We start from the raw sequence: 25575 nt of genomic DNA, 5'->3' as shown, positions 1-25575 counted from the left end.
TTGGCTTTATTACATGTAGAGATGTGGTTTAATGATTAACTAAAACATATTGGATAGGGGCTGGTAGAAGGCTCATAGCAAACTTCAATGCAGGCAACTATATATCCAAGCATTCTCACTTAAATCCAGTCTATCAGGAACATAGTCAAACTATAACAGTCTAATTGTAGCCATTCAGTGCTTTAAAAACATGACCTCTCTGTGTTTTTTTCTTACAAAAATCCTGTTCAGGTAAGTTCTGAACCACCTGCTTCTCTATCAAGGTCATCCATCATTGATAGAAGACTCTTTTGTAAGCATCTTCTCAGACGTATGGCATTCCATGGTCCTATGCTATGGCCTCCCTCATTTGTTCCTAGAGATATTTCTTATGTGTAATAGATAAACCTTGGATTCCAAACCTCCAAACTTCACCCTCTGCCTGGTACTATAAACAAGCACGGGTTACCAAGATGAATTACCTTCTTTGTTGCAAGCTTGCGGTATGCCTGACACAGACTGGTATCATTCTATTCTGATGAATAATAATAATCTTCAGTAATTCTGATTATCACAAGTCTGTTCCGAATGCATACTGTCAGTTTGTACTGAAGTTACAGTAACACTGAAATCAAATTTCAATTACAGTACAGTGAAAAGTATTATAAATGTAAAAGTACTGTGCATTTTATTGAAAATACGGTTGTAAGTGAACTTTTAAGAAGTGTATATTGCAAATGAACTGCAGTTGAAATGTGCATGTCCCAGCTGCTGTGCTCATTCCTCAGGGTGTGTCTCATAGTGCTCCCAGATTCAGGCACATTCTGATCACAGGCATTTTTAAAGCACAGAAGCAAGGCGTCCTCAGCATCAGGTATTGAGCAAATCAGAAACGCTGACGACTTGCATCCAGTTTGCTGTTCACAGGCCTGTATTATTGTATCCCGTTATTTCAGAACGGTTTTCAAAGTGCTTGTGGGAATGTTGAAATCTGCAGCAACATCTTTCTTTTTCTTGTACGGTGCTGCATTATCCATCGCTTTCAGCACCTCCACTTGTCTTCAAGGAGCGCACGTATTTGTGTGAGCAGCATGGCAACTCGAAATGCATCATGGGAACTGAAGTCCCCAAATGGCACTAAAATACAGAACAGAGATGCTAATGTGGGTGCAAGTGAATACATTTCCCACAATCCTTTACACTCAGCTGTTTGAACTAGGATGTTTTATTTTATTTACATTTCTTCCCTGTGAAGGCTCCAAAATAATTTGCATCTGTGTTAAATTAACTTGTATTAAGAAATTATTTACAGTAAGCAATACCGAATGCAGATCTAGTAGTAAGCGTGGCACTGACTCCTCATAATGTGGATGTTGCAGAATGTTTGTGTGTGAAAGCATGTGTTGCATCGGTATGTATTTATGTGTACGAATGGTAAATAAATCCCTTGCAAAATCTATACCCAGCCCCCATGTTTATTCCCATTACCACACTGCATTGTATATTATCCTGTGCTCTGTAATCTACAGACCCCCCATGCTGATTCCATTACCACACTGCATTGTATATTATCCTGTGCTCTGTAATCTACAGACCCCCCATGCTGATTCCATTACCACACTGCATTGTATATTATCCTGTGCTCTGTAATCTACAGACCCCCCATGCTGATTCCATTACCACACTGCATTGTATATTATCCTGTGCTCTGTAATCTACAGACCCCCCATGCTGATTCCATTACCACACTGCATTTTCATTTGTTATTTGTCACTGAGTGTAAATACTGCTGTAGGGTTAATTGAGTACATTTACAATATTCAACCAAGAAGAACCATCTGATGCATGTAAAGCTCAAGATCCAGAAAATGAAACCCAGTGGAACAATAACACCACGACACTGTTCTATAGATGATCCATTTTATCAAAGTGAGTTCAGTGATACGCTACAAAAGGAAGAAAGAACACGTGTATCACAATAATCACAACGTGAAGTTAAGCAATGGATAATATTCAGGTACTATTTCAGCTTCAATGGAAAATATCAATGATAAGTAAAAGCAACCATTCGATCAATCATCTATATTTGTCATTCTATAATAATAATAATAATAATAATAATAATAATAACAACAATAATGTTCTTGTGTCAATAAGCAAAATAGCATGAATAAGATATGCAAGTAGAATTGTTTGAATATACAGTATAAGAGCCAGGAAAGAAATATAATCTCAGTAAATTCAAATAGGATATTACGAAATCGTAATTCATGCTTTAGCAATCTGTTGTTTATTTATATATCTTTCAGTTAGAATCCACGACCCTTAAACTGAACACTGTTACATGTGTTATTATCCATCCTGTATTCGTTCCAGCACCTGTTACACAATTAACCAGATCGCTTCAAATATTTACACGTCTCATAATGTCAGATTGTTCCATCAGATATTACACTGACCCGTTTCTCTTGTCCAGCGACTTACAGCCACACCCTGTTATACTTTATAACTCATCATTCTGCAATTCTACCTGTATTACATTCCCACATATAGATTCTGTCAATCTCTGCACTCTTTAGCTGAGCTGGGATACTCAATTCAACATGTATTACATTCCCACATATAGATTCTGTCAATCTCTGCACTCTTTAGTTGAGCTGGGATACTCAATTCTACCTGTATTACATTCCTACATATAGATTCTGTCAATCTCTGCACTCTTTAGCTGAGCTGGGATACTCAATTCTACATGTATTACATTCCCACATATAGATTCTGTCAATCTCTGCACTCTTTAGTTGAGCTGGGATACTCAATCTTTGTCTTGTAGTCGATGCAGGTTAGAATGAAGTTGTTGTTTGTGGTTCAATGTTCCAGCGTCAGAGGCTGATTTCCTGTAGGATTTGCTTGTATTCCTGGTCACACAACCCAGACTCGCTCAGTGGATTGGAAAACTCTTGCTGTAAATTTGACCAGTGGCAGCAGGCTGAATCAGTTCATTCATTATTGGTTCAACATTTGTTGACTTTTCCTTTCTTCGATTGCAACCCAGTTGGTCGAGTTTCTCTTTATGGCCTTTTGATTTATTTAAGTTTCTTATAATGTTGATCAAACTATGGGGTGTCCCTGTTGAATATTGTGAAGAGCTCTTGTAAGGCTGTTACCCGTAACTCTCTCTTCTTACTGAAAACCTAACCCTAGCACAAAGGATTATTCATCTTCAACCTCTCACCTTGGAGTCCTGGTGCAACCCGATCTTGTTTATTCTGGGCCTCCAAAGCTCAGGAATTCGGGAGAGGCGTTCTCACCCAATACATATTGGTGTTACTTTGGTGATCAGGCCATTTCACCTCAAGTCGCCATGGCTACCGGGGCCTATTCCTGGTAAGCTCTACAATGCTACACATTTCTCCACTCCCTTGTACATCTGCAGGTGCCACACAATCATACCACAGAGGAGCCCTTTAACTACTCTTATGGTCCAACACTGCAAAAGAGCAAGAAAGAGTTGGTATAAAACCTGTCTGAGTTTCTGTACCTATGACCCGTACACATGCGTGCTACACTTGTATTACATGGTGCAGTTTACAAAAGCAGTGTAAAATAAAAGCATGGACAATGCACATTGCAAAATATTCAATCATTGATGTGATTCATTTGTTCTAGAAACGTGACAAAATGTACAAGACAAACCCTCCAGGCGGTTGTCCAGTAAGGACGGTGCAGTCTTGTCTCTGGGATGCTACATACCGGGGTCGGGATACTCGTTCCCATCAATGTATTTATTTTCAAGTCTATGCAGTTTAAATGCTAAACCCTGAAACTCATTCCCCACACTGAGTTATCAATTTCTCCTGACTCGTCCATCAGATGAGGTGTAGAATAGTTTCCTTTCTGCATATTCCCGCTCCCAGGCACTGACTGCATTGACAGCCTGAGTTAAACTGACAGCAGAGAAGCCTCTTGTGACGTGTCCGCGTCTCCGCCCACTTTCTGACACAATCAGAGTGCAAGAGAGCTGAACAGCATTTTGACCATTTAAATCTCAAGCTCTAGAGCGATACACAAAACAGTAAATTACACAGGGACTCATAATGAAAGGTTAAGGTTTCGTTCTGAATGAACATGGGCTTCGTCTCTGGTGTGATTTCAGAGCTCCTGCCTGACGGAAGTGCTTGCCACAGTCAGAGCACCAATACGGTTTCTCTCCTGTATGAGTTCGTTGGTGTACTCGAAGGTCATTTTTAGTACGGAAACTCTTCCCACAGTCAGAGCAGTGATACGGTTTCTCTCCTGTGTGAATTCGTTGGTGTGTATGAAGATTGGTTTTAAAACGGAAACTCTTTCCACAGTCAGAGCAGCAATATGGTTTCTCTCCTGTATGAATTCGCTGGTGTGCTTTCAGGGATACTGTGTGACTGAAACTCTTCCCACAGTCAGAGCAGAGATATGGTTTCTCTCCAGTGTGAATTCGCTGGTGTGTTTTCATGTATCCTGACTGACTGAAACTCTTCCCACAGTCAGAGCAGCAATACGGTTTCTCTCCTGTATGAATTCGCTGGTGTGTTTTCAGGGATTCTGTGTGGCTGAAACTCTTCCCACAGTCAGAGCAGATATATGGTTTCTCTCTAGTGTGAATTCGCAGGTGTTTATTCAAGGCTCTTGACTGACTGAAACTCTTCCCACAGTGAGAGCAGCAATACGGTTTCTCTCCTGTGTGAATTCTCTGGTGTGTTGTCAGATGATCTGACTGAATGAAACTCTTCCCACAGTCAGAGCAGCAATACGGTTTCTCTCCTGTGTGAATTCGCTGGTGTGTTTTCAGATGAACAGACTGAATGAAACTCTTCCCACAGTCAGAGCAGCAATACGGTTTCTCTCCTGTGTGAATTCGCTGATGTTTTGTCAGGGTTCCTCTTTCTCTGAAACTCTTCCCACAGTCAGAGCAGCGATACAGTTTCTCTCCTGTATGAATTCGCTGGTGTGTTTTCAGTTTTCCTGAAACTCTGAAACTCTTCCCACAGTCAGAGCAGCAATACGGTTTCTCTCCTGTGTGAATTCGCTGATGTTTTGTCAGGGTTCCTCTTTCTCTGAAACTCTTCCCACAGTCAGAGCAGCTATACAGTTTCTCTCCTGTATGAATTCGCTGGTGTGTTTTCAGGTTTCCTAACTGGGTGAAACCTTTCCCACAGTCAGGATATTCTCCACCGCCCGCCCTCGCTTTAGCTGCTGGACTGGAACCTGGAAAATATGAACAGGAAAGAAAGTAAGAGGGACTGCTTGTAGGCTTAGGACATGTGACTAGGTGGTGAAGTGGATTAAAGTATGTGCATTTTATCTGTGGGGTTTGCTCTGGGTCACACCAGTTTAAAAATGCAAAGTTAAACTTAAAGCCTTTATGTGTGAAAGCAAAGTCAGTAAAGACTGATTTTGGTGAAACCGATCCCTGGGATCAAAATCTGAGTTTGAAGTTCTCCTGTAATGTTTCAGATCTATTGCCCCTGACAAACCCAGATTACAATTATATCAGCATTAGATTACAATTATATCTCTCTCATCATGGTATTTTATGACCTCCTTTTCTTTCCCTACTCCTCCCCCTCCTCTGATCTCTCTATCTCTGTTCCTCTGGAATCTACCACACTCTCTCCCTCTTCCTCCGCTAAGAACCTCGGAGTCACCCTGGACCCCTGCCTCTCTTATTCCCAGCACATCTCCACTCTGGCACGCACTTGCCGATTCTTCCTGAGCAACATCCGAAGAATCCGACCCTTCCTCACCAACTGTGCCATCTAGCTCCTGGTCCAGGCCTTGGTACTCTCCTGCCTAGACTACTGCAACTCCCTCCTGGCTGGCCTCCCTGCGTCCGCCACCCGTCCGCTCCAGCTCATCCAGAACTCCGCTGCCCGCCTGGTGTTCTCTCTGCCTCGCTTCTCCCATGCTACTCCACTCCTCCGCTCACTCCACTGGCTCCCGATCACCGCTCGCATCCAGTTCAAGACTCTTGTACTAGCCTACAGATGCCTTGAGCAGACTGCACCCAGCTACCTCCAGACCCTCATCTCTCCCTACACCCCCACTCAACCTCTCTGCTCCGCCTGCACTAGAAGACTGGCTCTACCTCCTCTACGCTCCCCTGCCTCCAGAGCCCGCTCCTTCTCCACCCTCGCCCCGCAGTGGTGGAATCTCTTTCCTACAGATGCCAGGACTGCCCAGTCCCTGACCACATTCCGGCGCCTCCTCAAGACACACCTCTTCAGAAAGAACCTGTAGAACTCCTGTTTTTCCCCTGGGACACATATCAATCTTCCTTAAATGCGCATTACTTGCTCTTATCTGCCCCCTATTTTACTGCAATCTGCTAAGTGTTTAATCTGTAGTATTTTGTATTTAATTATATCCTGATGTAACTATCACTGACACTGTTATCTGCTGTATTATTGAATTGTATTTTGTCACACTTGTACTTGCTTAAACCAAAGTCATTGTATTCATCATTGTATTTGTCTTGCTCTTAATTGTATTATTACTTGCACTGTGATTCTTGAAATGTAATTGTTGACGACTGTAAGTCGCCCTGGATAAGGGCGTCTGCTAAGAAATAAATAATAATAATAATAATAATAATAATGAGTTTTTACAAATCTTGGGGTCTGTACAGATGCATACACTGAACTGCAGTGTAATCCGCATCAGCTGTCAATGATGTGCTTGGAGACTGGAACGGCTCCCTCCCTCTCTCTGTTTGGAATCATCTTGTTTATTGTTGTACAGATATACATCACGGTGCATTAGAAATGTGCAGCCCCATGCCATAGCATTACATTACACATGCAGGGTTTATGTGTTTTGTTAATTCAATTCTCTCTATTTATAATTCCTGATGTAACTTAAAAAAAAGGATGATGAGTAGGTAGATTCAAGAAACTGCACAGAGTCCTTTTCTTCAGTCAGTTGTTAGGTTTATTGAAATATGCAGGGAGCCTGGTCCCAGGTACAGGACACAGAATACTCGTTCTTACAATTGTTGCATGACATTAAATACCCTTCTGCATAGGTGTCTGTCTCTCTCCTCCTCTTTCTCTGACACTTAACCAATAGAAAAGGTACAACTCATTATCATTATGTGTGTGTGTGTGTGTGTGTGTGTGTGATCTAGTGTGAAGATCTCTGAACTCAGTGCTTTCTTCAGACCCTGGTGTCACAAAGGTCCATACATCTGGTTTTTGTCATCTTCCTTGTTCCTATCTCTCCGATTTGCCTAAGACACTTTGATCCCAGTTTCATTATCTCTTTTTGGCTCTTCGGTCCCCCTTGAAAACTAGCTTTATGACCCCGTCATAAACCAGCTGTATTTTCTAAGCAAAAACCTGTTAACTAGTTTTATAACCCAGTGGACTCCCGAAGGGCAAGCTTCTTTCATGTCAGGGTTGGAGATCAAAGGACTTGTTTGTACAGCCGTGTGCTGCTGGCCAGCCATTTGCTTTGACACAAAAGAATCTTTTTCAGTTGTTACAACATCAGAGTAACTTCTCTACCATATTGCAGCTTTCATCTATCACAGCAGTGCTTGCATTTTTGGAACTAACAGTTTTTTCTATCCAATGTTAAATCACTTTTCAGAAAAATAACATGAATACAGCCGTCATTCCTCATGCGTAGCAAACTGCTATTCAATACTTGTTCCATGTTTTCCAACAATTCCTATAACTGAATCCCAACACAGTGGGTTACAGGACTCCAGTATACAGACAGAAACACAAGCAGTTTATTTTATACAGTTACACAGACTGTAAATGTATCAGGAACCTACACTACAGACAAAAGCTTAGCATCACCTAGACATTTTAGGATTGAGACCATTAAAAGAAATAATAATAATAATAAAAAAAAAAATATATAAATAATAATAATAAATAAAAAATAAAAAAAACACAACACTATATAATGTGACATAACATGAAATACTGGCAGACTTTTGCAATATAATGATGCTGTAATTTCATTTGATTACATGATGCTAAATAAAAGGTCTAAACAGGGGTGGGAGCAGAGCAAAGTAGCCAAGACTGAAAATGTATGGTGCTGTGAAGGCGAGTACTTTTAGTAGTTTATATTTTAACAGTAGTTGCACGTAGTCTATACAGTACAAATACAAAGCAAACATGCGTACACAACCTACAGAAACACACACTGTGCACAACAACTGCACAAAGTGTTTCATGTTACAAAAAGTGCAAACAGAAACAAACAGAAACACAACAGCTGTATTGCTGGTTTCTCAGCTTCTTGTAATAACTTGTTACTTCTAAGCTGCCGTGCAGAAGGCTGCCTGTCAAGGAAATACCAAAAAAAAAAAAAAAAAAAAAAAAAGCTTATTACTGCGTTGAGAATACCTCGTTTAAATATGGATGCTTGTTTTCACTGCATTGCCTCATGTACAGCTAACCATAGATATTCTATTTATTTCTATTCTTTTAAATAGAATATCTTTGAGCTAACCTTGAAAGATTTTGCGGTACGACAAAGGTCAAACGGCATTCAAACATTGAAACTCAAGACACTACTGAAACCATCTTTAAAAACGTAGCAATGTTCTGTAAAAGTTTTGGCTGCAAAACGGAAGCAGACAAAAATAGATTTTTTTTAAAACAATTTTGAGCGACAAATTCAGCGACATTTTCAAGTTTTGTAAACCTTTTAAAATGATGTTGACATACTCTTGAAAAGAAACGTGCAATTTCCATATTTTGATGCCTTAAAATCAATAAATCGTACACACGGGAGGCAACCCTTACATTTCTAATACTATGTAGAAATAATTATGAAGTTTTAAAACCAGATACCTTCAAATTATTAGTAAATTGTAACATCATGTATGCCACTAACTCAAAAGAGCCAACAGTGAGAGACACTGAATGCAGCAAGATGCACCTGAATCCTCATGCAGGTACAGTACGAGCACGTGAAGGTCTTTCTAAGGGAATGGGTTAAACAGGCTTGTGATAATAACAGGTGAAGAGTTTGCTGAAGCATTACTGTGTTTATTACACTGTGTATGTACAGTAACACAGTTGTTTAGTGTTCAGATAGTTTTGTCATTTTACCTTTAGGTCAGTATTCAATGTTTTACAGTAACTCTCTAATCCGGCACCACTTTCCAGTCCCAAGCGATGCCGGATTGGACAGGTTTTAAAGTAATCTAACCAATATGCTCCCTCCCTCTCAACCACACTGTGGATTTCACGCAATCTAGAATGGCAATGTCACAGCTACTGGGAGTCACTCACCTGCTAGACTGCATTCTGAATGGGAGCGCCCGTCTTCCTTTCCACCTCCTTGCGTGCTGTTGGGAGAACCTTCCTCTCCAGCGCCTTGCTCTCTCACGCAGATTCTCTCCAGCACCACGCTACACTCCCGCAGGCGTACAGGCTCCAGCTCAGGGGTGTTTGGTTTGAAGTCCTTGGATTCTTCCTTCCCTGGTTCCATGTGCTCAAACTCTACTTCAGGGGGCTCCTGTTTAATACGGACAGTTTCCAGCACCTCTTCTTGTTTAACAGGAAGGGGTTCTTCTGTCTGGGGGATCTCCAATTCATTGTGCTCAGCTTTAATGTCAGAGACCTCTGGCTGACTGCTCTCACATTGCATCTCACAGAGCTCCTGTTTAATGGGGAGGGAAGCCAGCCCAGAGAACTCCACTCTAATGGGGACAAGTTCAAGTTCAGGGAACTCCTCTTTAATCTGGACAGAGTCCATCTTCACACTGTCCATGGCAGCAGACCGGATTCTGTTTAGTAGCTGCTGAACAAATAATTATGTATCAATTTAAATGTGTTATGAAGGGCATTCAAGGGACAAATGCAATCTGGCATTATAGCAGGAGTGGCTTTACTATTGAAGGAACACAGAATTTCTTGTAATACATTTTTAATATCATACGATTTTATCTGTTGAAAACGTTGAACCCTTTGCGGCCCTATGTCGGACCAGGTTCAGCATTACAATTTTTCCTTTCCGTTCAGACATCATCAAAAAGATGTCAAGCACAGGTCTCAAGTACACACACGTCCATAACTACACTTTATGATGAAATACGTTTAGTGTGTGAGTGTCAGTGACAGAAAGGGCAGAAATCTATATTTTGGAGATGATTATTGGAGGGGCCAGTGCCTCTGCATGTACTAAATATTTGAAGATGCACTAAATAGTGTGTTTCTGACCCGGATGGCCTTCCACACGTGTGTGTGTATGCGAGTACTAAAAGCATATTGAACACCCGACAATGCCTTAATATTTTGTGTACAGATTAGTTTTGTTACTAAAGAATTTTACCGACTGTATTAAAGTTACTTTTTAATTCTGTGAAGACCTTTTTATAATAAAGACCTTAAAATGTGCCCACATTATAGTTTAATGTAAGCTCAAGTTAAGTGAGTGCGTGGTGTCTCCATATCAAAGGCTGGACTCGCTGCGAGTGGTTCATTCAGACACAGCTTAAACTGTGCAAAATAACAAATGTTATATAAGGTTGCTTCAGCATTGTTTTTGCCACATCCCTGTGTTATTACAGAATGTCTATCCATGTGGAAAAGCCCATTAATATTTGCTATATACTGTAAAAAGCCTATCGTGCTGAAAAGCCTGTATAACAGTATATGGTCAAGTGTAGCATAATTATATATATAACATGGTGACCAGGCATCCCAGTGCCCCAACATTTCTCAATCTTTTAAAATTGTCCCAGGCTGTGTTATTTTGCGGTACATGTTAAAACGTGGTACACCATGTACTGCGCGTGCCCGGGCTGTGCAAATAATTATAGCTCAGAAAACAAGGTACCGTCCATCTGAACAAATACAAAGTACTGTTTGACCTTTAACGTTCATTTTAATATCATTTTTTTCTACCAATTCAGCAAATATGTAACTAACTAATGAGCAACACATTGTGTTATCTAACATTGTAAACATATACCATTCTGTGGGTGATCTACAGTTTGTCTTATTCCTAGTGATTTGTGCAGCAGTCAATCACAACACTGACAGCATACCATTTTTTGACGGTACACATTTTGGTACCAGTACCACATTCTGATGATGTACCACGTTCTGCACCTACACCGGTTTTCAGCCACTTCCTGTAGCGCGACACTCTAAATACCTTTTGTCAAAATAACAGAAACCGCGTCTATATCATTTAGTTTAAATCAACCGCGTCTATATCATTTAGTTTAAAACAACCGCGTCTGTATCATTTAGTTTAAAACAACCGCGTCTGTATCATTTAGTTTAAAACAACCGCGTCTATATCATTTAGTTTAAAACAACCGCGTCTATATCATTTAGTTTAAAACAACCGCGTCTGTATCATTTAGTTTAAAACAACCGCGTCTATATCATTTAGTTTAAAACAACCGCGTCTGTATCATTTAGTTTAAAACAACCGCGTCTATATCATTTAGTTTAAAACAACCGCGTCTGTATCATTTAGTTTAAAACAACCGCGTCTGTATCATTTAGTTTAAAACAACCGCGTCTATATCATTTAGTTTAAAACAACCGCGTCTATATCATTTAGTTTAAAACAACCGCGTCTATATCATTTAGTTTAAAACAACCGCGTCTGTATCATTTAGTTTAAGACATCTGCAGTTAAAATAAATAAATAAATAATAAAATAGAGTAATCAAGAACATTATGTTTTATAAAGTCATTAACACAGACAGACGTGCTTATTTCTCAGCGCGCAATGCGTTTCCATGTAGTTTATATTCAATATGAATCTACAATCACGTGTAGTTTCGTACAGTATCTGTTCAGTTCAGTCGGGATTTATCCCAGACACTAGGAGAGCATCGAGAGGTTGCGCGCATCCGAGTTCAGCAGGTTAAACCACATCAACACCGCGCTGACATTACTAGCTACCCATGACGAGAACATCACATACCTGCGCTGCACAGAAACACTGACCGGCTGAAAAACCCGCGGCTAACAGCAAAACACCACTGCGTCGAGAACAACCAAACACCAATTAAAAACAACAACATGGAACTCACTTTTTATTATTTATCGCCCACGCCTTGTCAAGTGGTGCCCAACAAAATATTAAATAATTTAAAAACAACTATGCGGAGCTCAATCTTTTTTCTTTTAAATTTCTGGCGTTTGTTGTTGTTGTTCTTCTCTTTGAAAAGACGCGGAGGTATGACGCAGCCCCGGTTTTGGGGATGGAACTGCTTAACAGTCTCGCGTTTTGATTGGTTCTTGTCTGTCGGAGGAATATGACGTTGACACGAGTGGGAAAGCCTAGAGGCATTTTAACATTGTGAGAGAGTTATACAACCAATCCTTTTACACGGCAGTGAAGTTTGGAGACCCACTCTAAACTGTGAATACAGTAATTGGGACTAAAGTCCAACAGAAATCTTACATGTAGAATTCTGCAAAAACATCTTGCAGTTGCACAGAAATGCTGCAAGCAACGCTAGCCTACAGTATAACTATCAGGAATAGATGAGGAGTAATTGACCAATGCAATCCAATAATATCCATGTTAAGTTGTTGAAGGGCGCTGGTCTCTTAAAACCCATGTGTTAAACAGCAGATATAGGCCTTTTTTGCATGTTTGTATTTTTTTGCATGTAATAGGTTTATAAAATATGTTGAATTCCACCATTCTATTCATATTGAGGTTTGATAAACCGCTACACATGACTATATATTGATGGACATTACATAAGCTAATGAGATGTCCTTTTTTTGAAATACCATGTTCCTTCTCAAAATGTATTTTGATATTAACCTTTAATAAAGGAAAACACCTGCATTTTCATATACTGTATCTATTTCAGTGCAATGCAGTTTTTTTTCATTGTAATAAAGAAATAAGCTTTTTTTACATTTAAATGTTATTTCTGTTTCTAATTCAAATTTGGGGAGAGTCAAAAAAAAGTTGTCAACTTTGATTCATGTACTAAAGGTTACACTTAAATGAATTCACGATCCAGTTCTGTTGAACATTTTTATGGTAAACTGAGCATGATTTAGAAACTGGGCTGTCATCTGTAGAGCAGAACATCCCATAAACTCGGCTGAATTCGGAACAGCAGAGAAGCCCAGAATTTGGGACATAGCCTCAGAACAGGGGCAGTGTATATGTAGAACTGTGATTACATTAGAGATAAACTAATGTATCCTGTAACAAAACTGAAATAGTGCAGTATATAGATTTGCAATTAAAATAAATCATGCAAACGATGCATAAGTAGTAAGGTATAGTCAGTAAAACATTTTTTAACTCCATTTCAATGCAGAATGTTCTTTGGTTGTGAATTTGAGATGGTGATCCATTGTTTTCTAACATGTTTTATTCTTAACTGTATTTATATACATGTATGACTAGGGGAGCAAATCTAAATGCAATGATGCTTTTTATATGTGTCTGTTTTGTGTTGTATTCAAATCTAAATGTAATGATGCTTTTTATATGTGGCTGTTTTGTGTTGTATTCAAATCTAAATGTAATGATGCTTTTTATATGTGTCTGTTCTGTGTTGTATTCAAATCTAAATGTAATGATGCTTTTTATATGTGGCTGTTTTGTGTTGTATTCAAATCTAAATGTAATGATGCTGTTTATATGTGTCTGTTTTGTGTTGTATTCAAATCTAAATGCAATGATGCTTTTTATATGTGTCTGTTTTGTGTTGTATTCAAATCTAAATGTAATGATGCTTTTTATATGTGTCTGTTTTGTGTTGTATTCAAATCTAAATGTAATGATGCTTTTTATATGTGTCTGTTTTGTGTTGTATTCAAATCTAAATGTAATGATGCTTTTTATATGTGGCTGTTTTGTGTTGTATTCAAATCTAAATGTAATGATGCTTTTTATATGTGGCTGTTTTGTGTTGTATTTTTTGTGATATTACAGAAGCGAGTCAGTGCATTTGTTTTGTGTGTTTTTAATTCATTCTAAATGTCATCAGTCACAATTCATGAAAACCAGGGACCGGTTGCACAAAACACCTCCAGGTAACCCTTTACTGCACAGAGCACTGACATCATCATCATCATCATCATCATAATAAAACACTACAACAGTCTAGCAACAGTCTTCTGTTATCTCTTATTACACTGGACACTGCATCCATATGTTAATAATGGTGCAATGAGCCTCCAGCATGAGTCATTGCAGCTCCACTGCAACATATCCTAACTCCAGTGGACAAAACCCTTCTGTGATTACATAAGTGGTATTCTGTTTATCTAACAATTACAATGTGTGGAAGAAGTTTGAGCCTAAACTAAACACTTGGGGCTGAGTCTCTGGAATGGGTTAACACAGAATGATGCACTCAATACAAGAGTTTAATACCAATGCTTTATTAAACAGGGAACAGCAAGCAATGCAGGGAGGTATTGACATGCACTCTCTTACTTGGAGATGCAGAGGGGTGCAGTGTTCTATTCTTTCTCTGCTCTCACAAGAGCTCTAACACTACTCATATTTATACTGGTTTTGAACTCCATTCCAGCTGCTGTCCAGCACAGCTACATTTCCACTCCAGAAGTTTCCTTTGTCTTGCAATCGATGCAAGTTAGAATTGTTTCAATATATATGAGTCAGGAAAGAACAATAAACTCAGTAAATTCTAATAGGATATTACGAAATCGTAATTCATTCTTTAGCAATCTGTTGTTTATTTATACATCCTTCAGTTAGACTCCACGGCCCTTAAACTGAACACCGTTACATGTATTATGTCTGTGGTTCAATTTCCCAGCGTCAGAGGCCTGTAGGATTTGCTTGTATTCCTGGTCACACAACCCAGACTCGCTCAGTGGATTGGAAAACTCTTGCTGTAAATTTGACCAGTGGCAGCAGGCTGAATCAGTTCATTCATTATTGGTTCAACATTCGTTGACTTTTCCTTTCTTCGATTGCAACCCAGTTGGTCGAGTTTCTCTTTATGTCCTTTTGATTTATTTAAGTTTCTTACAATGTTGATCAAACTATGGGGTGTTCCTGTTGAATATTGGGAAGAGCTCTCGTAAGGCTGTTACCCGTAGCTCTCTCTTCTAAATGAAAACCTAACCCTAGCACAAAGGACTTTTCATCTTCAACCTCTCACCTTGGAGTCCTGGTGCAACCCGATCTTGTTTATTCAGGGCCTCCAAAGCTCAGGAATTCAGGAGAGGCGTTCTCCCCCAATACATATTGGTGTTACTATGGTGATCAGGCCATTTCACCTCAAGTCGCCATGGCTACCGGGGCCTATTCCTGGTAAGCTCTACAATGTTACACATTTCTCCACTCCCTTGTAAATCTGCAGGTGCCACACAATCATCCCTTTAACTACTCTTAAGGTCCAACTCTGCAAAAGAGCAAGAAAGCGCCGGGATAAAACCTGTCTGAGTTTCTGTACCTATGACCCGTACACATGCGTGCTACACTTGTATTATATGATGCAGTTTACAAAAGCAGTGTAAAATAAAAGCATGGACAATGCACATTGCAAAATATTCAATCATTGATGTGATTCATTTATTCTAGAAACGTGACAAAATGTACAAGACAAACCCTCCAGGCGGTTGTCCAGTAAGGACGGTGCAGTCTTGTCTCTGGGATGCTACATACCGGGGTCGGGATACTCGTTCCCATCAATGTATTTATTTTCAAGTCTATGCAGTTTAAATGCTAAACCCTGAAACTCATTCCCCACACTGAGTTATCAATTTCTCCTGACTCGTCCATCAGATGAGGTGTAGAATAGTTTCCTTTCTGCATATTCCCGCTCCCAGGCACTGACTGCATTGACAGCCTGAGTTAAACTGACAGCAGAGAAGCCTCTTGTGACGTGTCCGCGTCTCCGCCCACTTTCTAACAATCAGAGTGCAAGAGAGCTGAACAGCATTTTGACCATTTAAATCTCAAGCTCTAGAGCGATACACAAAACAGTAAATTACACAGGGACTCATAATGAAAGGTTAAGGTTTCGATCTGAATGAACATGGGCTTCGTCTCTGGTGTGATTTCAGAGTTCCTGCCTGACGGAAGTGCTTGCCACAGTCAGAGCACCAATACGGTTTCTCTCCTGTATGAATTCGCTGGTGTGCCTTCAGGGATACTGTGTGACTGAAACTCTTCCCACGTCAGAGCAGATATATGGTTTCTCTCCAGTGTGAATTCGCTGGTGTGTTTTCATGTATCCTGACTGACTGAAACTCTTCCCACAGTCAGAGCAGCAATACGGTTTCTCTCCTGTATGAATTCGCTGGTGTGTTTTCAGGGATTCTGTGTGGCTGAAACTCTTTCCACAGTCAGAGCAGATATATGGTTTCTCTCTAGTGTGAATTCGCAGGTGTTTATTCAAGGCTCCTGACTGACTGAAACTCTTCCCACAGTGAGAGCAGCAATACGGTTTCTCTCCTGTGTGAATTCTCTGGTGTGTTTTCAGGTTTCCTAAGTGACTGAAACTCTTCCCACAGTCAGAGCAGCAATACAGGCTATATCCTAGATGAATTTGCTGGTGTGCTTTCAGGGCTCCTCTGTAACTGAAACTCATCCCACAGTCAGAGCAGCAAAATGGTTTCTCTCCAGTGTGAATTCGCTGGTGTCTTTTCAGATGATCTGACTGAATGAAACTCTTCCCACAGTCAGAGCAGCAATACGGTTTCTCTCCTGTGTGAATTCGCTGGTGTGTTTTCAGATGATCTAACTGAATGAAACTCTTCCCACAGTCAGAGCAGCAATACGGTTTCTCTCCTGTGTGAATTCGCTGATGTTTTGTCAGGGTTCCTCTTTCTCTGAAACTCTTCCCACAGTCAGAGCAGCAATACAGGCTATATCCTAGATGAATTTGCTGGTGTGCTTTCAGGGCTCCTCTGTAACTGAAACTCATCCCACAGTCAGAGCAGCAAAATGGTTTCTCTCCAGTGTGAATTCGCTGGTGTCTTTTCAGATGTTCTGACTGAATGAAACTCTTCCCACAGTCAGAGCAGCAATACGGTTTCTCTCCTGTGTGAATTCGCTGATGTTTTGTCAGGGTTCCTCTTTCTCTGAAACGCTTCCCACAGTCAGAGCAGCGATACGGTTTCTCTCCTGTATGAATTCGCTGCTGTCGTTTCAGGTTTCCTAACTGGGTGAACCCTTTCCCACAGTCAGGATATTCTCCACCGCCCGCCCTCGCTTTAGCTGCTGGACTGGAACCTGGAAAATATAAACAGGAAAGAAAGTAAGAGGGACTGCTTGTAGGCTTAGGACATGTGGCTAGGTGGTGAAGTGGATTAAAGTATGTGCATTTTATCTGTGGGGTTTGCTCTGGGTTACACCAGTTTAAAAATGCAAAGTTAAACTTAAAGCCTTTATGTGTGAAAGCAAAGTCAGTAAAGACTGATTTTGGTGAAACCGATCCCTGGGATCAAAATCTGAGTTTGAAGTTCTCCTGTAATGTTTCAGATCTATTGCCCCTGACAAACCCAGATTACAATTATATCAGCATTAGATTACAATTATATCTCTCTCATCATGGTATTTTATGACCTCCTTTTCTTTCCCTACTCCTCCCCCTCCTCTGATCTCTCTATCTCTGTTCCTCTGGAATCTACCACACTCTCTCCCTCTTCCTCCGCTAAGAACCTCGGAGTCACCCAGGACCCCTGCCTCTCTTATTCCCAGCACATCTCCACTCTGGCACGCACTTGCCGATTCTTCCTGAGCAACATCCGAAGAATCCGACCCTTCCTCACCAACTATGCCACCTAGCTCCTGGTCCAGGCCTTGGTACTCTCCTGCCTAGACTACTGCAACTCCCTCCTGGCTGGCCTCCCTGCGTCCGCCACCCGTCCGCTCCAGCTCATCCAGAACTCCGCTGCCCGCCTGGTGTTCTCTCTGCCTCGCTTCTCCCATGCTACTCCACTCCTCCGCTCACTCCACTGGCTCCCGATCACCGCTCGCATCCAGTTCAAGACTCTTGTACTAGCCTACAGATGCCTTGAGCAGACTGCACCCAGCTACCTCCAGACCCTCATCTCTCCCTACACCCCCACTCGACCTCTCCGCTCCTCCTGCACTAGAAGACTGGCTCTACCTCCTCTACGCTCCCCTGCCTCCAGAGCCCGCTCCTTCTCCACCCTCGCCCCGCAGTGGTGGAATCTCTTTCCTACAGATGCCAGGACTGCCCAGTCCCTGACCACATTCCGGCGCCTCCTCAAGACACACCTCTTCAGAAAGAACCTGTAGAACTCCTGTTTTTCCCCTGGGACACATATCATCCTTCCTTAAATGCGCATTACTTGCTCTTATCTGCCCCCTATTTTACTGCAATCTGCCAAGTGTTTAATCTGTAGTATTTTGTATTTAATTATATCCTGATGTAACTATCACTGACACTGTTATCTGCTGTATTATTGAATTGTATTTTGTCACACTTGTACTTGCTTGAACCAAAGTCATTGTATTCATCATTGTATTTGTCTTGCTCTTAATTGTATTATTACTTGCACTGTGATTCTTGAAATGTAATTGTTGACGACTGTAAGTCGCCCTGGATAAGGGTGTCTGCTAAGAAATAAATAATAATAATAATAATAATAATAATAATAATAATAATGAGTTTTTACAAATCTTGGGGTCTGTACAGATGCATACACTGAACTGCAGTGTAATCCGCATCAGCTGTCAATGATGTGCTTGGAGACTGGAACGGCTCCCTCCCTCTCTCTGTTTGGAATCATCTTGTTTATTGTTGTACAGATATACATCACGGTGCATTAGAAATGTGCAGCCCCATGCCATAGCATTACATTACACATGCAGGGTTTAGTGTTTTGTTAATTCAATTCTCTCTATTTATAATTCCTATAATTGAATCCCAACACAGTGGGTTACAGGACTCCAGTATACAGACAGAAACACAAGCAGTTTATTTTATACAGTTACACAGACTGTAAATGCATCAGGAACCTACACTACAGACAAAAGCTTAGCATCACCTAGACATTTTAGGATTGAGACCATTAAAAAAAAATAATAATAATTAAAAAAAATAAAAAAAATAATAATAATAAATAAAAAAAAAAAAAAAAAACACAACACTATATAATGTGACTTAACATGAAATACTGGCAGACTTTTGCAATATAATGATGCTGTAATTTCATTTGATTACATGATGCTAAATAAAAGGTCTAAACAGGGGTGGGAGCAGAGCAAAGTAGCCAAGACTGAAAATGTATGGTGCTGTGAAGGCGAGTACTTTTAGTAGTTTATATTTTAACAGTAGTTGCACGTAGTCTATACAGTACAAATACAAAGCAAACATGCGTACACAACCTACAGAAACACACACTGTGCACAACAACTGCACAAAGTGTTTCATGTTACAAAAAGTGCAAACAGAAACACAACAGAAACACAACAGCTGTATTGCTGGTTTCTCAGCTTCTTGTAATAACTTGTTACTTCTAAGCTGCCGTGCAGAAGGCTGCCTGTCAAGGAAATACCAAAAAAAAAAAAAAAAAAAAAAAAAGCTTATTACTGCGTTGAGAATACCTCGTTTAAATATGGATGCTTGTTTTCACTGCATTGCCTCATGTACAGCTAACCATAGATATTCTATTTATTTCTATTCTTTTAAATAGAATATCTTTGAGCTAACCTTGAAAGATTTTGCGGTACGACAAAGGTCAAACGGCATTCAAACATTGAAACTCAAGACACTATTGAAACCATCTTTTAAAAACGTAGCAATGTTCTGTAAAATTTTTGGCTGCAAAACGGAAGCAGACAAAAATAGATTTTTTTTAAAACAATTTTGAGCGACAAATTCAGCGACATTTTCAAGTTTTGTAAACCTTTTAAAATGATGTTGACATACTCTTGAAAAGAAACGTGCAATTTCCATATTTTGATGCCTTAAAATCAATAAATCGTACACACGGGAGGCAACCCTTACATTTCTAATACTATGTAGAAATAATTATGAAGTTTTAAAACCAGATACCTTCAAATTATTAGTAAATTGTAACATCATGTATGCCACTAACTCAAAAGAGCCAACAGTGAGAGACCCTGAATGCAGCAAGATGCACCTGAATCCTCATGCAGGTACAGTACGAGCACGTGAAGGTCTTTCTATGGGAATGGGTTAAACAGGCTTGTGATAATAACAGGTGAAGAGTTTGCTGAAGCATTACTGTGTTTATTACACTGTGTATGTACAGTAACACAGTTGTTTAGTGTTCAGATAGTTTTGTCATTTTACCTTTAGGTCAGTATTCAATGTTTTACAGTAACTCTCTAATCCGGCACCACTTTCCAGTCCCAAGCGATGCCGGATTGGACAGGTTTTAAAGTAATCTAACCAATATGCTCCCTCTCTTTCAACCACACTGTGGATTTCACGCAATCTAGAATGGCAATGTCACAGCTACTGGGAGTCACTCACCTGCTAGACTGCATTCTGAATGGGAGCGCCCGTCTTCCTTTCCACCTCCTTGCATGCTGTTGGGAGAGCCTTCCTCTCCAGCGCCTTGCTCTCTCACACAGATTCTCTCCAGCACCACTCTACACTCCCGCAGGCGTACAGGCTCCTGCTCAAGGATGTTTGGTTTGAAGTCCTCAGATTCTTCCTTCACTGGTTCCATGTCGTCAAACTCTACTTCAGGGGGCTCCTGTTTAATACGGACAGTTTCCAGCACCTCTTCTTGTTTCACAGGAAGGGATTCTTCCATCTGGGGGATCTCCAATTCATTGTGCTCAGCTTTAATGTCAGAGACCTCTGGCTGACTGCTGTCACATTGCACCTCACAGAGCTCCTGTTTAATGGGGAGGGAAGCCAGCCCAGAGAACTCCACTCTAATGGGGACAAGTTCAAGTTCAGGGAACTCCTCTTTAATCTGGACAGATTCCATCTTCACACTGTCCATGGCAGCAGACCGGATTCTGTTTAGTAGCTGCTGAAAAAATAATCATGTATCAATTTAAATAGTGTAATGAACGGCATTCAAGGGACAAATGCAATCTGGCATTATAGCAGGAGTGGCTTTACTATTGAAGGAACACAGAATTTCTTGTAATAAATTTATAATATCATAGGATTTTATCTGTTGAAAAAGTTTAACCCTTTGCGGCCATGTTGGACCAGGTCTGACATTACAATTTTCCCTTTCCGGTCTGATGTAACTGAAAAAAGGATGGTGAGTAAGTAGATTCAAGAAACTGCACAGAGTCCTTTTCTTCAATCAGTTGTTAGGTTTATTGAAATATGCAGGGAGTCTGGTCCCAGGTACAGGACAAACAGAATACTCGTTCTTACAATTGTTGCATGACATTAAATACCCTTCTGCATAGGTGTCTCTCTCCTCCTCTTTCTCTGACACTTAACCAATAGAAAAGGTACAACTCATTATCCTGTTACCATATATTTCATGTGCGAGTGTTTGTGTGTGTGAGTGTGTGTGTGTGATCTAGTGTGAAGACCTCTGAACTCAGTGCATTCTTCACACCCCTGGTGCCACAAAGGTCCATACATCTGGTTTTTGTCATCTTCTTGAGACCTTTTCTCTTTGGATCTATTTGAAGTCTTAGAGCCTGGCTCCTTCGGTCCCCTTGAAAACTAGCTTTATGACCCCGTCATAAACCAGCTGTATTTTCTAAGCAAAAACCTGTTAACTAGTTTTATACCCCAGTGGACTCCCCGAAGGGCAAGCTTCTTTCATGTCAGGGCTGGAGATCAAAGGACTTGTTTGTACAGCCGTGTGCTGCTGGCCAGCCATTTGCTTTGACACAAAAGAATCTTTTTCAGTTGTTACAACTTCAGAGTAACTTCTCTACCATATTGCAGCTTTCATCTATCACAGCAGTGCTTGCATTTTTGGAACTAACAGTTTTTTCTATCCAATGTTAAATCACTTTTCAGAAAAATAACATGAATACAGCCGTCATTCCTCATGCGTAGCAAACTGCTATTCAATACTTGTTCCATGTTTTCCAACACGGTCCGACATCATCAAAAAGATGTCAAGCGCAGGTCTCTAGTCATTTTTTCTCAGGAAAAAGCAGAGAAAAGCTTTCAATGGCTGAGTGAGACCGATAGCAGCCGAAAAAAAAAAAAATAAGGAGGCAGATCTGAGCAATACAGATAGTCCCTTCACCACAGACATAACACGGACATAAACAAACAAGATACCTGCTTCCTCATCCAGCGCTCAAAGAATATCACAGACATTTGCCAAGCTTGACGTTACAGTAATAAAATAATGCCAAATGCATACTGAGTTTCTACTGAAGCTACAGTAACACTGAAATCAAATTTCATTGACAGTACAATGAAAAGTATTATAAATGTAGTAGTACTGTGCATTTTATTGACAATACGGTTGTAAGAGAGCCTGCAGCAGGGCAGCAGGAGAGAGCCCTGCACACTATTAGCGGGGGCAGGGCACAGCCCTGCTTGTATAGAGGCTTTGTATTATTAATAGAATGTATAAATATGACTGTATTATTAATAGAATGTATAAATATGACTATTATTAATAGAATGTATAAATATGACTGTATTATTAATAGAATGTATAAATATGACTGTATTATTAATAGAATGTATAAATATGACGGCGCAGCCTTGTGTTTTGTTTTGTTTTGTATTTTTAAAAAATCCGATGTTTTGTTATTGTCTAAAAACCTTGTGCAGAAACAGTGAAGGAAACTGCCCAGCCTGACCCAGGGTCTGTTTTGTTTATTTTAGTGTTCGTGACTTTGTTTTGTTTTAACTGTTTGATTTCACTCTGTGAGCAAGTGTTTTTGTTAAAATGTTTGTTTTTGTATTTATTTTTGTGTTTGTAAAGAAACACGACTATGTCAATTTATATATATAATGTGTGTGTGTGTGTGTGTGGTGTGTGTTGATATGGTTATATAAATAAATAGCATTACACTCGCCATTTCAATGAAACTCCATACGCTGTGGAGCTTTTTATCACTGACACATCTTTCTGCAGTTGCAGCTGTAACAGGTAGCGCGGCCCAAAGCACCTGCAGGTGGAATACATCAGGATACAGGAGTCCAGGTCATGTTCTTTACAGAGCTTCATGAGTTCTGACAAAGACATTGCATTGTCCGATTCCCGAGCGTTAAAACAGGCTCAATGTGGTGTACGAATAAATCACACTGCATTTCAGGAACTCTGCATTGAAGCTCTAGATTCAGCTTCACAAGTGCTTTCCCTTTAGTATATTAACAGTTTTCAGTTTAGCATAAAATAGCATCATTTTTAAAATGTGCGGTTTATCCACTAATTGTACTACTACAGCTAGACTCAAACATTAAAGGGACACAAGTCCTTAACTGCACGTTATTATTATTATTATTATTACTTATTTCTTATTGGGGGGGGGGGGGACATGTGCAAACCAAGTACACACACGACCATAACTACACTTTATGAGGAAATACGTTTAGTGTGTGAGTGTCAGTGACAGAAAGGGCAGAAATCAATATTTTGGAGATGATTATTGGAGGGGCCAGTGCCCCTGCATGTACTAAATATTTGAAGATGCACTAAATAGTGTGTTTCTGACCTGGATGGCCTTCCACACGTGTGCGTGTACGCATGTGTGTGTATGCGAGTACTAAAAGCATATCCAACAAGATTAGTTTTGTTACTAAAGAAGTTTACCGACTGTATTAAGTCATTTTTTAATTCTGTGAAGACCTTTTTACAATAAAGACCTTAAAATGTGCCCACATTATAGTTTAATGTAAGCTCAAGTTAAGTGAGTGCGGAGTGTCTCCATATCAAAGGCTGGACTCGCTGCGAGTGGTTCATTCAGACACAGCTTAAACTGTGCAAAATTACAAATGTTATATAAGGTTGCTTCAGCATTGATTTTGTCACATCCCTGTGTTATTACAGAATGTCTATCCATGTGGAAAAGCCCATTAATATTCGCTATATACTGTAAAAAGCCTATCGTGCTGAAAAGCCTGTATAACAGTAAATGTTATGTTAAAAAAGTCCCAGGTCGTGTTATTTTGCGGTACATGTTAAAACGTGGTACTCCATGTACTGCGCTTGCCCGGGCTGTGCAAATAATTTTAGCTCAGAAAACAAGGAATCGCTCATCTGAACAAATGATACTGTTGGCCTCTAAAGTTCATTTTAATAGGAGGCTGTGTGGTCCAGTGGTTAAAGAAAAGGGCTTGTAACCAGGAGGTCCCCGATTCAAATCCCACCTCAGCCACTGACTCATTTTGTGACCCTGAGCAAGTCACTTAACCTCCTTGTGCTCCGTCTTTCGGGTGAGACATAAATGTAAGTGACTCTGCAGCTGATGCATAGTTCACACACCCCAGTCTCTGTAAGTTGCCTTGGATAACGGCGTCTGCTAAATAAACAAATAATAATAATATAATTGTTTGGTTTTTTTTTACCAATTCAACAAATATATGACTAACTGATGAGCAACAGCTTCTGTTATCTAACATTGTAAATATGTAGGATTCTGTGTGTAAACTACTTTGTCTTGTTCCTACTGATTTGTGCAGCAGTCAATCACAACACTGACAGCGTACCATTTTTTGACGTCACACGGATCAAGTTTTGGTACCAGTACCACATTCTGATGATGTACCACTTTCTGTAGCGCGACACTCTAAATACCTTTTGTCAAAATAAACACAACCGCGTCTATCATTTACTTTATGGCTTCTGCAGTTAACAAATAAATACAATTTGTAAAAAATAAAACAGGGTAATCAAGAACATTATGTTTTATAAAGTGATTAACACAGACAGACGTGCTTATCTCTCAGCGCGCAATGCGTTTTCATGTAGTTTATATTCAATATGAATCTACAATCACGTGTAGTTTCGTACAGTATCTGTTCAGTTCAGTCGGGATTTATCCCAGACACTAGGAGAGCATCGAGAGGTTGCGCGCATCCGAGTTCAGCAGGTTAAACCACATCAACACCGCGCTGACATTACTAGCTACCCATGACGAGAACATCACATACCTGCGCTGCACAGAAACACTGACCGGCTGAAAAACCCGCGGCTAACAGCAAAACACCACTGCGTCGAGAACAACCAAACACCAATTAAAAACAACAACATGGAACTCACTTTTTCTTATTTATCTTCCACGCCTTGTCAAGTGGTGCGCAACAAAATGTTAAATAAATTAAAAACAACTCTGCGGAGCTCAATCTTTTTTCTTTTAAATTTCTGGCGTTTGTTGTTGTTGTTCTCTTTGAAAAGACGCGGAGGTATGACGCAGCCCCGGTTTTGGGGATGGAACTGCTTAACAGTCTCGCGTTTTGATTGGTTCTTGTCTGTCGGAAGAATATGACGTCAACACATTGTGATCAGAGAGAGAGAGCATGCAGGGCTGAATCAGGCCAATACCCACTACTGATTAATATCCAAAAAGAGCAATTAAATTTTGGCTCCATCTAAAAAATAGTAACATAAACTCTTACCACCATAAAGCCCTGCTGAGCAGAGCCCAGAGAAGAGTCCCCTCAGCCAGCTGGTCCTGAAGCTCACTGCACTAACACACACTAACACCAACCAGCTTCAGGACAGCACC

General features: G+C 40.3%; 1 protein-coding gene and 1 pseudogene across 1 annotated transcript; both read right to left on the bottom strand.

The window, feature by feature from the left end:
- Positions 1-1584: 1584 nt before the first annotated feature.
- Positions 1585-9774, bottom strand: LOC131706967 (zinc finger protein OZF-like). The gene is made up of 2 exons (XM_059008961.1): positions 9270-9774; positions 1585-5220 (listed from the first exon to the last, which is right to left on the bottom strand). The coding sequence occupies exons 1-2, from the start codon at positions 9748-9750 to the stop codon at positions 4082-4084; spliced, it is 1620 nt and encodes a 539-aa protein (XP_058864944.1). The 5' UTR covers positions 9751-9774; the 3' UTR covers positions 1585-4081.
- Positions 9775-13926: 4152 nt separating this feature from the next.
- LOC131706918 (zinc finger protein 420-like) overlaps positions 13927-25575 on the bottom strand; it is a 22770-nt pseudogene continuing 11121 nt past the window's right edge.

The sequence above is a fragment of the Acipenser ruthenus genome, chromosome 38 (genome assembly GCF_902713425.1).
Source record: "Acipenser ruthenus chromosome 38, fAciRut3.2 maternal haplotype, whole genome shotgun sequence".
In the NCBI taxonomy this organism is placed as follows: Eukaryota; Metazoa; Chordata; class Actinopteri; order Acipenseriformes; family Acipenseridae; genus Acipenser; species Acipenser ruthenus.
This window is presented reverse-complemented; position numbering and strand designations above follow the sequence as displayed.